Here is a 16,185-nt window from a genome sequence, read left to right as displayed (position 1 = left end):
ACAGATGTGTTTCCTTTCCCTGCGATTTCAATTCAAATGAATGAAATACTGCACTGGCATGGTTGGATATGCAATCAAACTCAACTATGAATGATCCAGCTCCACAATTGCAAGAGGGTAGAACGCATGATTGCATATTGGCCAATCACACTTCGCTACTTTAAAGCCCCGATGACTGTTTATTACAACTGCACAAGCCGGTTTCATTTATTCATAAGCTAGACCAAAATGCAAAGCTTTTGAGAATTTCCCAACATGTATTTCTTTGTTGCAACTGCAGCCAATGTGTTGAATCAGCAGCAGCATATACTATTTCTAGCGTGCAAGTTTTCTTGGCGTTGGAAGTAGGTTGACGTGATTGGGGAAGCAATGATAAATCAAGTGTTAGCAACAGATGTGGAGAGTGCCTCGGTGACTGCCCCATTTGGGTTGAGGAGAAGGGGGTTGGGGTGTTGTTTTTGGCTCTCCTGTCCTTCCAGGCCGTTGGGAGATTTTAAGGTGGTGCGAGCATTTGCATTCGGGTCGGATTCTGGGCGGCATCTTATTTGCACTCGCGCAGCGGTTGTGCTGAAATTGGCAGACCGCCCACCATGTTTAAATAGTTCATCAAGGGTAAATTAGACGCACTAACAAGCCTATTGACCTGACAATAAAAGCAAAATACCGGGGATGCTGAGATCTGAAATGGAAAAACTAAGCAGGTCTGGCAGCATCTATGGAGAGAGAAAATCGAGTTAATGCTTCAGGCCGACAGGACTCTTCTTTAGAGCGGAAAAGAGGGAGAAATCTGATGGATTCTGTACTGTGTACGAACGAGGGGGGTAGAGCAGCTGAACAAGAGGGCAAGGTCGATGATGGGCGGGAGCTGGGTGAGTTTGCAACAAAGATGTGTAGGTCACAAGACAGGGGAAGCAGGAGAAGGTGTGGTTGCATAACGGTAAGATACTATTTTTGTTTTTTGATCCCGATAACACCATTAAATATTTGGCATGGACTGTCTGGCGGGAACCGGCAGTCTAATGTTTTTACATCCTCTCTTCAAAGGGCGGGAAGAAAGGGGGAAGTTCTATCTTTGGAGGATTGCAGCCCCCATAATATGGAACATTCCCTTTTCTTCCAACTGGTCCACAGCTTTAAACCCAATTCCCTCCAGCACCCCGCCCACCCCCTTCCATACTTAAGACCCCGGACTTATCTGGTTCCAGGGATCCATTGGGCCTGCTTCCTCCTCCTCTTGCAGTCACAGCATTGGCCACTAACACGTTCATGGTGTGCTAGGACTGATCCGGTTGGCTGGAGGCCCCAACAGGCTCGGCTTCCTCCCCAGTAAGGAGGGAACTGCCACATAACCCTGGTTTAGCCCGTCCACAACATGTAATGGCTGCAGGACAGGCTGGCATGGGGCAGGCTGGCTCCACGCTGACAATGTTTCTGTGGAGGATGGGCGGGGGGGGGGAGACATGCGCCTCCTTCCCCCTCCCTACCCTGTCGTTTTGCCTTCTAATATTTTGGATGGATGGTGTGCTCATTACCCCATACCTCTGCAGATCAAGAAAAGCCTCTGGTTTACAGGTACCAGACTACAAGTGGACAATAGGGCAGGGTGAGCGGGAAGAAAGTGCCTGTGGGTAGGAACAGTAAGAAGTCTTACAACACCAGGTTGAAGTCCAACAGGTTTGTTTCGATGTCACTAGCTTTCGGAGCGCTGCCCCTTCCTCAGGTGAATGAAGAGGTCTGTTCCAGAAACACATATATAGACAAATTCAAAGATGCCAAACAATGCTTGGAATGCGACCATTAGCAGGTGATTAAATCTTTACAGATCCAGAGATGGGGTAACCCCAGGTTAAAGAGGTGTGAATTGTATCAAGCCAGGACAGTTGGTAGGATTTTGCAGGCCAGATGGTGGGGGATGAATGTAATGCGACATGAATCCCAGGTCCCGGTTGAGGCCGCACTCATGCGTGCGGAACTTGGCTATAAGTTTCTGTTCGGCGATTCTGCGTTGTCGCGGGCCCTGAAGGCCGCCTTGGAGAACGCTTACCCGGAGATCAGAGGCTGAATGCCCTTGACTGCTGAAGTGTTCCCCGACTGGAAGGGAACATTCCTGCCTGGTGATTGTTGCGCGATGTCCGTTCATTCATTGTCGCAGCGTCTGCATGGTCTCGCCAATGTACCACGCTTCGGGACATCCTTTCCTGCAGCGTATGAGGTAGACAACGTTGGCCGAGTCGCACGAGTATGTACCGCGTGGTTGGTGTTCTCACGTGTAATAGTGGTATCCATGTCGATGATCTGGCACGTCTTGCAGAGATTGCCATGGCAGGGTTGTGTGGTGTCGTGGTCACTGTTCTGAAGACTGGGTAGTTTGCTGCAAACAATGGTTTGTTTGAGGTTGCGCGGTTGTTTGAAGGCAAGTAGTGGGGGTGTGGGGATGACCTTGGCAAGATGTTCATCGTCATCAATGACGTGTTGAAGGCTGTGAAGAAGATGACGTAGTTTCTCTGCTCCGGGGAAGTACTGGACGACAAAGGGTATTCTGTCGGTTGTGTCCCATGTTTGTCTTCTGAGGAGGTCGGTCCGGTTTTTTGCTGTGGCGCGTTGGAACTGTCGATCGATGAGTCGAGTGCCATATCCCGTTCGTACGAGGGCATCTTTCAACGTCTGTAGATATCTGTTACGCTCCTCCTCGTCTGAGCAGATCCTGTGTATACGGAGCGCTTGTCCATAGGGGATGGCTTCTTTAATGTGTTCACGGTGGAAGCTGGAGAAGTGGAGCATTGTGAGGTTATCCGTGTGTTTGCGGTAAAGCGAAGTGCTGAGGTGACCGTCCTTGATGGAGACGAGTGTGTCCAAGAATGCAACTGATTTTGGAGAGTAGTCCACGGTGAGTCTGATGGTTGGATGGAACTTATTAATGTCATCGTGTAGTCGTTTCAGTGATTCTTCGCCGTGGGTCCAAAGGAAAAAAATGTCATCGATGTATCTGGTGTATAACATCGGTTGAAGGTCCTGTGCAGTGAGTAGGTCCTGTTCAAACTTGTGCATGAAGATGTTGGCGTACTGGGGTGCGAATTTGGTCCCCATGGCTGTTCCGTGCAACTTGTTGTCGAAGGTGAAGACGTTGTGATCCAGAATGAAGCGGATGAGTTGCAGAATTGCGTCTGGAGATTGGCAGTTGTCGGTGTTGAGTACTGAGGCTGTTGCAGCAATGCCGTCGTCATGGGGGATGCTGGTGTAGAGTGCCGAGACATCCATTGTGACGAGGAATGTTCCTGGTTCAACTGGTCCATGGGTGCTGAGTATCTGTAGGAAGTCCGTTGTGTCGCGACAGAAGCTGGGCCTACCTTGTACGATGGGTTTCAAGATGCCCTCGATGTAGCCAGAGAGGTTCTCACACAGGGCCCCATTGCCTGAAACGATAGGGCGGCCTGGTGTGTTGGCCTTATGTATTTTCGGGAGGCAGTAGAGATCTCCAATGTGGGGGTTCGATCGACAGTTCCAACGCGCCACAGCGAAAAACCGCACCGACCTCCTCAGAAGACAAACATGGGACACAACCGACAGAATACCCTTCGTCTTCCAGTACTTCCCCGGAGCGGAGAAACTACGTCACCTTCTTCACAGCCTTCAACACATCATTGATGACGTGGAACATCTTGCCAAGGTCATCCCCACACCCCCACTACTTGCCTTCAAACAACTGCGCAACCTCAAACAAACCATTGTTTGCAGCAAACTACCCAGTCTTCAGAACAGTGACCACGACACCACACAACCCTGCCATGGTAATCTCTGCAAGACGTGCCAGATCATCGACATGGATACCATTATTACACGTGAGAACACCACCCACCAGGTACGCGGTACATACTCGTGCGACTCGGCCAACGTTGTCTACCTCATACGCTATAGGAAAGGATGTCCCGAAGCGTGGTACATTGGCGAGACCATGCAGACGCTGCGACAACGAATGAACGGACATCGCGCAACAATCACCAGGCAGGAATGTTCCCTTCCAGTCGGGGAACACTTCCGCAGTCAAGGGCATTCAGCCTCTGATCTCCGGGTAAGCGTTCTCCAAGGCGGCCTTCAGGACCCGCGACAACGCAGAATCGCCGAGCAGAAACTTATAGCCAAGTTCCGCACACATGAGTGCAGCCTCAACCGGGACCTGGGATTCATGTCGCATTACATTCATCCCCCACCATCTGGCCTGCGAAATCCTACCAACTGTCCTGGCTTGATACAATTCACACCTCTTTAACCTGGGTTACCCCATCTCTGGATCTGTAAAGATTTAATCACCTGCTAATGCTCGCATTCCTAGCATTGTTTGGCATCTTTGAATTTGTCTACATATGTGTTTCTGGAACATACCTCTTCATTCACCTGAGGAAGGAGCAGCGCTCCGAAAGCTAGTGACATCGAAACAAACCTGTTGGACTTTAACCTGGTGTTGTAAGACTTCTTACTGTGCTCACCCCAGTCCAACGCCGGCATCTCCACATTGTGGGTAGGAAAGTATGGTTGGAGGAGAGGAGCTTTTAAAAGGAAGGAGAGGGTCAATGGCCATAGAAGGAGCGACCCAACGGTTCAGTGGCTGCTCTTGAAACAGAGAGAACTGTCAGCCCAGGCCAAGTACTGTATGTTCCTCCAGGCATTCACAAAGTACTGAGTGTGATCGACTGTACCCGTGGGAATTAAAGACGAGGGCTACCATAAGTCATTCTGATGGTTGTGCCAAACAGAAGTGTACTTATTCGCAAAGCATACATGCATCAGAAATAGCCCTGATGTGATCCTCCTCGTCCCTACAAGGGCTGTGGGAGAGGGGATAAAAACTGACACGAGTTTCTTTCTTTCCAAAACTCCACATACGGTTTTACATCAGCTTCTACATTTAACAAATTGATTTAACCCATTTTTACAAAAATTGGATTGCTGCTTTGTTTGTATCCCTGATATGTTGCAACAATAAAGGATGTGTAAATTCCTCAACTCCCAAGCTGTGAAACCCCCGTTAGCGTAACACGCTAGCACAGTGGTTAGCACAGTTGCTTCGCAGCTCCAGGGTCCCAGGTTCGATTCCCGCCTTGGGTCACTGTCTGTGCGGTGTCTGCATGTTCTCCCAGTGTCTGCGTGGGTTTCCTCCGGGTGCTCCGGTTTCCTCCCACTGTCCAAAGATGTGCGGGTTAGGTGAATGGGCCATGTTAAATTGCCCTTAGTGTCCAAAAAATGTTAAGTGGGAGTTACTGGGTTACGGGGATAGGGTAGATATGTGGGCTTCAGTAGGGTGCTCTTTGTAAGGGCCAGTGCAGACTCGATGGGCCGAATGGCCTCCTTCTGCACTGTAAATTCGATGATGATCTATGAACCAGCAGATCAAAGATGATAACTGCAAGTAAACAGCAGGTCTTCCAAGTGCATGCTTAAAAGGTTTCGTCTTGGCAGCACACACCCAAGTATTATTTTTGTCCTAAGGTCATCAATCGGAAAATTAACTCTGCTTCTCTCTCATGGGAGGCTCGGTGGCGCAGTGGTTAGCACTGCTGCCTCATGGCACCGAGGACCCGGGTTCGATCCCGTCCCCGGGTGACTGTCCGTGTGGAGTTTGCACATTCTCCCCGCGTTTGCGTGGGTCTCACCCCCACAACCCAAAGATGTGCAGGGTAGGTGGATTGGCCATGCTAACTTGCCCCTTAATTGGAAAATAGAATTGGGTACTTCAAATTTAAAAAAAAAAAAACTCTGTCTGTTTCTCTCTCCACAGATGCGGTCCCTGACCTGCTGAGCATTTTCGAATTTAATTTCGCAGCCCTACCAGTATCAGGCACCGAGCGTGGAACGGGATCCACATACGGTCTCTGCCAAGTTCAGTCTCCAGGCTGAGGGCAGAGCCCCCAAGCTTGCCCTTTCAAATGCGTATACAGCAGTAATCATCTGGTGCCTGCCAAGAAAACTAGAAGGAAATCTAGGAACATTTTCACCCAAGTACGCAGACAGCTGTGTTAAAGGGCAACAGCATCCATTGTGCGCAAGCCAGTGCTGAAACCTGTCGTTAATAAACAGCAAGGATGGGAAGTGGGGCAGTGGAAATGACGACTGAAACAGGTTTTCAGTTAAAAAGTTGAAACTGAGACTTTGCTTTGACAAGCAGCCAAATGCACGCGGGAACTCAGTCACGAGCAATATTAGATGAACTCTGACATTATTTTGTGTGCTGATCAGGAAAAACATCTAAAATGTGGTTAAAGTTCCAAAGAAGCTGCTTTGCACAATCAACGAGGAGGATGTAAAGTTATTCCTGACAGACAGAGAAAGAGGAGCAAATATGTTTAACTGCGAAATATTCAGTAGCAAAAGGTAAAGAGGATGCAGAATTCTTTAAAACATATTCCGAGGCATCTTTTGTCGATTTCTGAAAGTTCAGCAAGCGAAGGGGCAGTTCCGGACTCCGTTTTAGGAAAGGAGTCTGGGCAAGGGGGCAGTGGTCTCAGTGGGAGAGCATTTTAGTGGTAGCGATCATAATTCAGTCAGGTTTGGAATAATTACAGAAACAGATATTGATAGACCTAGAATAAAAGTTTTAAACAAGGGAAGAGCTAGTTTTTCTTTAAATCAATTTAAGGACCCAATTCTTTTTTTCAATGGTGGGGCAATCCACCTATGCTGTTCATCTTTGGATTGTGGGGGTGAGACCCACGCTGATTGAGGGGGGGGGGAGAGGGGGAGAGAATGGGTTAACACTGCTGCCTCACAGCACCGAGGACCCAGGTTCGATCCCGGCCCCGGATCACTGTCCGTGTGGAGTTTGCACATTCTCCACGTCTCTGTGTGGGTCTCACCCCGGAACCCAATAGATGTGCAGGGTGGGTGAATTGGCCACGCTAAATTGTCCCTTAATTGGAAAAAAAAATAATTGGGTACCCTAAATTTTATTTAAAACATGATAAGGAAGAAAGTGCAAACTCCACATGGCCAGTGACCCGGGGCAGGGATCGAACCCGGGTCCTCGGCGCCGTGAGGCAGCAGTGCTAACCACTGCGCCACCGTGCCGCCCATCAGTTTGACTAAGCTGAAATGAGATTGGTCAATTGACTGGAAATGACCACTTGTTTGCAGTGGCAGGCACTCAATCAGAAGTGAAAAGGGCTTCGGCACAAATATTTTCCCGCAATGAAAAAGGATGGGACACTCGAATCTAGACCCTCGCGCTCTCCCCGGATGTCAAGGGCCAAACAAGGTAGGTTAAGGGACAAAGAGTTTATTTCGGATGCCGAGAGCTCAGTTCTACAAAAACCTAGAGGAGAACAGAAATATTAGCCGGTATCATCAAGGAAAGATGTTTAATTCTGATCAGATGCTGACAGATCTGCTGTGACTACTAATCGCTTGTTTTTATTTAAAATTTTCAACATTTACCCCTTCAGCTCCGGGTCTTATTCTGGCACTAAGTCACTGTGATGCCTGTGCACTCAGCCACAAAATTATTCAGCAAGCACCAATCTTTTCACTGCTCCACTATCCGGAGTTCCTAGTCATACACAGAGAAAAACACAACTAACAGCTCATGACAGGCCAATAACACCAGGAAAGCAGTATATGGTCATCGCTGGAAGTGTCTGGGTTTGCATTACGGCTCAAAATATCAGTCTGGTACCAGTTACGGTTGAACAGGTTTGACCAACCCATTTCAGTCTGCCCCGGGCCCAGGAAAACTCCCCAACAACCCCCCTGCCAGCCAGTCACTTACAATCCAATGGGCGGCACGGTAGCACAGTGGTTAGCACTGTTGGTTCACAGCTCCAGAGTCCCAGGTTCGATTCCCGGCTTGGGTCACTGTCTGTGCGGAGTCTGCATGTTCTCTCCCTGTCTGCGTGGGTTTCCTCCGGATGCGCCGGTTTCCTCCCACAAATCCCCAAAGACGTTGGGGGTGATTCTACTATATGGAGCCCAAGTGTTCGTGCCGTCGTGAACGCCGTCACGTTTCACGACGGCACGAACCGGGCCCGGGTACGACCGACGCTGGAGCGGTTCTCGCCGCTCCAGCCTCCTTTCACGGCGCCAAAAGGGCACCGTGCCAACCCGCGCATGCGCGGAGGACTTCTTTAGCGCGCCGGCCCCGACTCAACATGGTGTCGGTGTTCAGGGACTGGCCGCGCGAGGAAGTAGGCCCGGAGGGAGGGGAGAGGCCGGCCCGCCGATCGGTGGGCCCCGATCGCGGGCCAGACCCCATCGGAGGCCCCCTCCCGGTGAAGGAGCCCCCCACCACCACAGGCCGCCCGCTGACCGTTCGCGCAGAGTTCCCGCCGCAGCAACCAGGGGTTAATGGCGCTGGCGGGACTCTTTCGGTTCCGCACGGCTGCTCGGCCCATCCGGGCCGGAGAATCGGCAGCCCCGCCGATTCCAGCGGCCTGCGGCCGGCGCTGCGCCAACGCAAATGGCGCGATTCTCTGCACCTCGGAGAATCGCGCGCCGGCGTCGGGGCGTCGTGGCGCGGTTGCGGCGATTCTCCGGCCCGGGGCTCCGAGAATCGCCCCCGTGCTGTTCGGTAATTTGGACATTCGGATAAGCTGGCACGGCGGGCTGATTTAGGCGGAATTCACGGTAGCGAGGGATAGGTTTAGGTATTTGGGGATTCAGGTAGCGAGGGAATGGACGGGGCTCTGTAAGTGGAACTTAACAAAGCTGGTGGAGGAGGCTAAGGAGAATCTTAAGAGGTGGGATACACTGCGCTTAACGCTGGCAGGGCGGGTCCAAGTGTGAAAATGAATATTCTGCCGAGGTACTTATTTATCTTTGAAGCTCTCCCGATCTGTATACCAAAGGCGTTTTTTCAGAAAGTGGACACGATCATTTCTGACTTTGTATGGGCGACGTCAGTGCCGAGAGTGGGGAGGACCCTGCTACAGAGGCAGAGGCAGCAGGGGAGGGTTGGCGTTGCCGAACGTGCTTCATTATTATTGGGCGGTGAATGTGGACAAGGTGCGGCGGTGGTGGGAAGGAGAAGGGGTAGAATGGGTAAGGATGGAGGAGGAATCTTGTAAGGGGTCTCGTTTGAGGGTTATGTTGACGGCAGCATTGCCAATGGCTCCAAGAAGGTACTCAGGGAACCCATGGTGCAGTCCACGGTGAAGATATGGAATCAGTTGAGGAGACATTTTAGGGTGGAAGGGATGTCGGTGCTAACGCCGCTGTGCGAGAATCATGGGTTTGAGCCGGGGGGGGATGGATGATGTCTACAGGAAGTGGAGGGAAGTGGGGCTGGTCAAGGTGAGGGATTTGTATTTGGAGGAAGGGTTCGCCAGTCTGGAGGAGCTAAGGGAGAGGGTAGAGCTGCCGAGGGGCCGTGAGTTCAGGTATCTATCTGCAGGTTAGGGACTTTGCACGAAAGGTCTGGAAGGGGTTCCCTAGATTTCCGGGATACACCCTGCTGGAGTGACAGCTGTTTCCGGATGTGGAAGGGGAGGGAAGAATTGGGGATATATATAAGTGGCTGGGGGAGCAGGGTGGCGAGCGGGTGGTGAAGATCAAAGAGAAATGGGAAGCGGAGTTGGGAGAGGAGATCAATTGGGGAGTATGGAGTGAGGCACTGCGAAGGGTAAACGGGACCTCCTCTTGTGCAAGGATGAGCCTGATACAGTTCAAGGTGGTCCACGGGGTGCATATGACTCGGGTGAGAATGAGTGGGTTCTTTCAGGGGGTAGCAGATGAGTGTGAGAGGTGTGGGCGGGGGCCAGCGAATCACACGCACATGTTTTGGGGTTGGGAAAAATTGGGAAGATTCTGCACAGGAGTGTTCGCGGTCTTAGCCAGGATGGTGGAGGAGGAGGTGGACCCGGATACTTTGGTGGCGATATTTGGGATCTCAGGGAAGCCGGAGCACATGGAGAGGAGGAAGGCCGATGTCATGGTCTTTGCCTCTCTGATTGCATGGCGACGAATGTTGCTGGAGTGGCGGTCGGCATCGCCACCGGGAGTAGCAGCTTGGTTGAGTGACCTGTACGATTTCCTGCGATTAGAGAAGATAAGGGGCTCTTCAGGGGGGTTTGAGGAAAGGTGGGGGATGTTTGTGACCGTGTTTGAGGGGCTGTTCATCACAGGGGAGGGGGGGGGTGAAAAAGGGGGAAAATCTGTACAGACTGTATAGTTGATTGTAGGGAAGCATGTTTCCCGGGGTATAACCTGCTTTGATACATGTTTGTAATAAAATGCATTAAAAACATTTTTTGGGACATTCTGAATTCTCCTGCTGTGTACCCGAACCGGCGCCGGAATGTGGCGACTAGGGGCTTTTCACAGTAACTTCACTGCAGTGTCAATGTAAACCTACTTGTGACAATAAAGATTATTATTATTATTAATAATTTTAAACCCCCAAAGGTTTTGCCTTTGGTCCTCAGATGGTCACAATACTTCTTTTCAGCTTCTCCTTTTCTCATCTCTCCCTTAGATGCCCGAATCCCCAGGAATATTGTTAACATCTCCAATTACTGCCCTCTGGTACCTGTTCACTAGATAAACATGCGAAGGAACCAGATGGTAGAGAGAGTCCAACACCTTTCTGTGATACGGTCAGGCTAAGTGCCCATGCGGTTGGGCCTGGTTGCAGTGGGAAGAGAGATAAATTATACTTCACCGGGTTTTTACTATGAGGGGCCTTTTATTTTTGTTTTGCATAAATATCTTCACTAAACTTGCGTCTCCCTAAATATCTTGTCTGGATGTAGAAGCGTTCCTGCCCTTTGAAATCTTGACAGACAGCGTGGAGGCTGTGACCTGAAGGGGTTCCTCCCAAGCCTGGTTCCCTCTCTTTAGCTTAGATAGCCGTGTGCAAACTAGTCACCTTATCAAAATAAACATTCTGCTTTTCTACGCTTTCTACTGGTGAGGCGAGGAAATCGCCAAGCCGCATGGTTTTAAAAAAATACTATTTGGTCCAACTATCTATCCAAGCATTTGTTCCCGGTCCAGCAATGCTTCAAATTTTAATTTTCCTCCTTGTATTCCATAATCTTTGATTTTCTTCACGCTATAATTGGCAGCCGTGCCTTTAATTGCCTAGGTCCCACGGTGTGGACTTCTCCCCCCTCCAAACCTTTTCACCTCTCCTCTCCTCTCAAGACACATCTCAGAACCTGTCTCTCAGACCAAACCTGTTTCCATGTCAAGCTATCTTCATCCATGTCAAATTGCGATTGCTAACACTCCTGTCAAATGTTAATGCAGATATTAAAAAAGTGCATGTTATTCTTTGGTGCTGTAAGTACTTACAAGATGAACATAAGGCACAAAGTATCCAAAGAGTGCGGTTGGGATTCCAAAAGCCCAGATTCGATATCCTAGGAATTTCCATATCTTTATATTGAAAATTTTTTTTAGGTTCAGTTTTCGTCGTGAGGAGTTACAGTGGCTGTTCTCTGGGATGAGAGGTTTATAAGTAAATCCAGCCAGAAACAGCACAAACATGAAGGCACTGAGGACACGCAGTGTATGGCTGAGTCCAATCTTTGGCAGCAACTTTGTCAAGAGCAAGGGTAAGACTATGGTGAAGACACTGCTGCCCGCTGTGACGATACCGTTCACCAGGCCCAAGCGCCGTTTGAAATAATGTCCCAGAATCACGAGAGATGGTTGATAGGCAAATGAAGAACCACAACCGAATACAATTCCATATGTAAAATACATGGGCTCGAGAGACCTGCATTTGACACAAAGTGAAATGGGGCGGCGGGGGGGGAAAGAAACATCAGTCGTAAGTTTGAAGTTGCAAGCAAAACTACACAGTATACAATGCACTATATTCTATGGCTTATACCATGGCATTTATACAACTTTACAAATCAGAGAAAATATATCAGGACGTATGCATGTGCAGCTTTTGCTCAAAAAACAGACTCCAATACATCATATGATCAGCCGGGCACAAAAACATTGTTAAAACTCAGACATTCCAAAACAAATCTCAATTACTTTTGAGAGATCTTGCACCAATTCTAACTCTTGCTCCCTTCTCATCTTGGTTGAAGAAATATGTTTCCTACAGCTAAGAGACAGAGCCTGGTGCAGCAGCATTAATATATGCTGTGATTTATTGACTACCCTTATGTACAACTGTCCTTGTGCATGCCTCATAAGCTTCTGTCAGTAACTGGATGTCACCTGACTGATCTCTGCCGCCACCTGCTGGTGGGAGGTCATGTTGCTGAGTACATGTAATATTATCTACAGGCATATCACCACATCATCTTCCTCAGGAGATGTTTATGTACAAACATGCTTAATATCTTTACTTTACACATTTGATATATGCATAAACAATATAAGTAAATTTAACTAGTATGGTGGGAACCAAAATGTTAGCTTAGAAGGTGTAATAGCTGAAGGGGAAAGAGGGAACCAAAATAAGAGAACAACATCACCCTCAGGCAGAGCAAACACGGTGACAAGTGTGAGAAGTGTGTCAATGCAGGATGGAGGGTGTTGAACCAAAATGCACGCAGTATACGGAACAAGGTAAATGAGCTTGTTACGCACATTGAAATTGGCCGGTACGATGTTGTGGGCATCACAGAGACGTGGCTGCAAGGGGATCAGGACTAGGATATAAATATCCAAGGATATGTGTCCTATCGAAAGGACAGGCAGATGGGCAAAGGGGGCGTGGGTTGCATTGTTAGTAAGGAATGAAGTTAATCAGTACCAAGGAGCGATATAGGATCAGAAGGCATAGAATCTCTGTGGGTAGAGTTGAGGGATCGCAAAGGTAAAAAGAACCTGATGGGAGTTATGTACAAGACCCCGAGCAATAGTCAGGATGTGAGGCAGAAAATAAATCAGGAGATAGAAAAAGCATGTAAAAAAAGCAATATTACAATAATCATGGGGGATTTCAATATGCAGGTGGACTGGGAGAATCAGGTTGGTAGTGAATAAAAAATGAAATGAAAATCGCTTATTGGCACGAGTAGGCTTCAATGAAGTTACTGTGAAAAGCCCCTAGTCACCACATTCCGGCGCCTGTTCGGGGAGTCTGGTACGGGAATCAAACCGTGCTGCTGGCCTGCCTTGGTCTGCTATAAAAGCCAGCGATTTAGCCCAGTGTGCTAAACCAGCCCCTGGATCCCAAGAAAAGGAATTTGTGGAATGTCTAAGCATCTTGTGACAGAGCCTACTAGGGAATAGGCAATTCTGGATTTGGTGATGTGTAATGAGGCAGACTTGATTAGGGAACTTAACGTGAAGGAACCCTTAATGTGAAGGAGCAGTGACCACAATGTGATAGAATTTACCCTGCAGTTTGAGAGGGAGAACCTGCAATCAGATGTAACAGTATTACAAATGTGTAAAGGTAACTACAAAGACATGAGGGAGGAGCTGGCCAGAGTTGATTGAAAAGGAGCCTTGCAGGGAAGACAGTGGAACAGCAATGGCAGGAGATTTGGGGGGTTATTTGGGAGGTATAACAGAAATTGATCCCAAGGAGGAAGAAACATGCTAAGGGGAGGACAAGGCATCCATGGCCGACGAGAGAAGTCAAGGACAGCATAAAAGCAAAAGAAAAAGCATACAAAGTGGCGAGAGTTAGTGGGAAGCCAGAGGATTAGAAAGCCTTTAAAAGCGAGCAGAGGACAACTAAAAAAGCAATAAGGGGGGAGAAGATGAAATATGAGTGCAAGCTAGCTAGTAATATAAAGGAAGATAGGAAGAGTTTTTTTCAATATACAAAAGGTAAGCGAGAGGCAAAAATGGACATTGGACCACTGGAAAATGTGGCTGGAGAAGTAATAATAGGAAACAAAGAAATGGCAGAGGAACTGAATAGTTACTTTGCATCAACCTTCATGGTGGAAGACACCAGTGGGATGCCAGAGCTGCAGGAGAACCAGGGGGCAGAGGTGAGTGCAGTGATCATCACTAAGGAGAAGGTGAGAAGGTTCTGGGGAAACTGAAAGGTCTGAAGGTGGATAAATCACCTGGACCGGATGGACTACAATAATAATAATAATCACTTATTGTCACAAGTAGGCTTCAATGAAGTTACTGTAAAAAGGCCCTAGTCGCCACATTCTAGCGCCTGCTCGGGGAGGCCGGTACGGGAATTGAACCCACGCTGGTGGCCTTGTTCTGAATTACAAGCCAGCTGTTTAGCCCACTGTGCTAAACCAGCCACAGGGTTCTAAAAGATATAGCTGAGGAGATTGTGGAGGCATTGGTGGTGATCTTTCAGGAATCACTGGAGGCAGGAAGGGTCCCAGAGGACTGGAAGGTGGCTAATGTAAGAAGGGAGGGAGGCAGAAGACGGGAAATTATAGGCCGGTTAGCCTGACTTTGGTCATTGGTAAGATTTTAGAGTCCATTATTAAAGATGAAATCGCGGAGTACTTGGAAGTGTATGGTAAAATAGGACTGAGTCAACACGGCTTCGTCAAGGGGAGGTCATGTCTGACAAATCAGTTAGGTTCTTTGAAGAAGTAACAAGGAAGTTAGATAAAGAAGAGCCAGCGGACATGATTTATTTAGATTTCCAGAAGACGTTTGGCAAGATGCCGCATAGGAGATTGTTAAATAAAGCCATGGTGTTCAGGGTAAGATCCTGGCATGGATAGAGGATTGGCTGACTAACAGAAGGCAGAGAGTGGGGATAAAGGGGTCTTTTTCAGGATGGCAGCCGGTGACTAGCGGTGAGCCTCAGGGGTCAGTGCTGGGACCACAACATTTCACAATATGCATTAATGATCTGGAAGAAGGTACTGAAGGCACTGTTGATAAGTTTGCAGATGATACAAAGATCTGTAGAGGGACAGGTAGTTTGAGGAAGCAGGCGGGCTGCAGAATAATGTGGACAGGCTAGGAGAGTGGGCAAAGAAGTAGCAGATGGAATACAATGTGGAAAAGTGTGGGGTTATGCACTTTGGAAGGAGAAATGGAGGCATAGACTATTGTCTAAATGGGGAGAGGCTTAGGAAATCAAAATCACAAAGGGACTTGGGAGTCCTTGTTCACGATTCTCTTAAGGATAGCGTGCAGGTTCAGTCGGCAGTTAGGGAGGCAAATACAATGTTAGCATTCATGTCAAGAGGGCTAGAATACAAGGCCAGAGATGTACTTCTGAGGCTGTATAAGGCTCTGGTCAGACCCCATTTGGAGTATTGTGAGCAGTTTTGGGCCCCATATCTAAGGACGGATGTGCTGGCCTTGGAAAGGGTCCAGAGGAGGTTCACAAGAATGATCCCTGGAATGAAGAGCTTGTCGTACGAGGAACAGTTGAGGACTCTGGGTCTGTACTCGTTGGAGTTTAGAAGGATGAGAGGGGATCTTATTGAAACTTACAGGATACTGCGAGGCCTGGATAGAGTGGACCTGGAGAGGATGTTTCCATTTGTAGGAAAAACTAGAAGCAGAGGATACAATCTCAGACTAAAGGGACTTTAAAACAGAGATGAGGAGGAATTTCTTCAGCCAGAGGGTGATGAATCTGTGGAACTCTTTGCCGCAGAAGGCTGTGGAGGCCAAATCACTGAGTGTTTTTAAAACAGAGAGATAGGTTCTTGATCAATAAGGGGATCAGGGGTTATGGGGAGAAGGCAGGAGAATAGGGATGAGAAAATATCAGCCATGATTGAATGGTGGAGCAGACTCGATGGGCCGAGTGGCCTAATTCTGCTCCTATGTCTTATGTTCATTGACATGATCATGATATGCCTGTACAGGGTATGCCCCTTACACACAGCGCATTGTGCCTCCTTCATGGGATTGCCCCTCTGACCACTTGGGCTGCTGCCAGTCTTTTTGAAGACTGGATTGCGTGCCGGTCTCTTGCTTCGTATCCTTTCCACACGATGCCTTTTGAAGGCCTGTATCTTTGATGGCCACACATGCGTCACCAGCTTTTTCCCTTTTCAGATTCTCCCCACGACGCTGTTTGCAGCTTTGTTGTCTGTTCTCTGTCTCGGACTCGTCAGTCACGATATTCACATCATCTCTTTTGTTTTCATCAGTGGGATGTGCTCGCTCTCCCACTCTTCTTCTCGTCCTCTTTTTTTTTGTTTTCATGATCTGGCGAGTGCTTTTCTTTTTGCGTTTGGGTTTGGCAATCCCCGTTTTGGTGCTGGGCTGCACCCGGTGCATAGATGTTTGCGGATCCTCAGTTGGGACCTCTGGCACCAGCGTGCTTCCGAG

At 48.7% G+C, this 16,185-nt stretch overlaps 1 protein-coding gene across 1 annotated transcript in view; it reads right to left on the bottom strand.

Moving 5' to 3' along the window:
• Window positions 1-16,185, bottom strand: part of LOC140411050 (monocarboxylate transporter 10-like) — a 268,489-nt gene that overhangs the window by 94,514 nt on the left and 157,790 nt on the right. Inside the window, exon 3 of the mRNA XM_072500036.1 lies at window positions 11,278-11,704. Within this exon, the coding sequence (XP_072356137.1) occupies window positions 11,278-11,704 (427 nt within the window). The remainder of the gene's footprint in view (window positions 1-11,277; window positions 11,705-16,185) is intronic.

The sequence above is a fragment of the Scyliorhinus torazame genome, chromosome 4 (genome assembly GCF_047496885.1).
Source record: "Scyliorhinus torazame isolate Kashiwa2021f chromosome 4, sScyTor2.1, whole genome shotgun sequence".
In the NCBI taxonomy this organism is placed as follows: Eukaryota; Metazoa; Chordata; class Chondrichthyes; order Carcharhiniformes; family Scyliorhinidae; genus Scyliorhinus; species Scyliorhinus torazame.
This window is presented reverse-complemented; position numbering and strand designations above follow the sequence as displayed.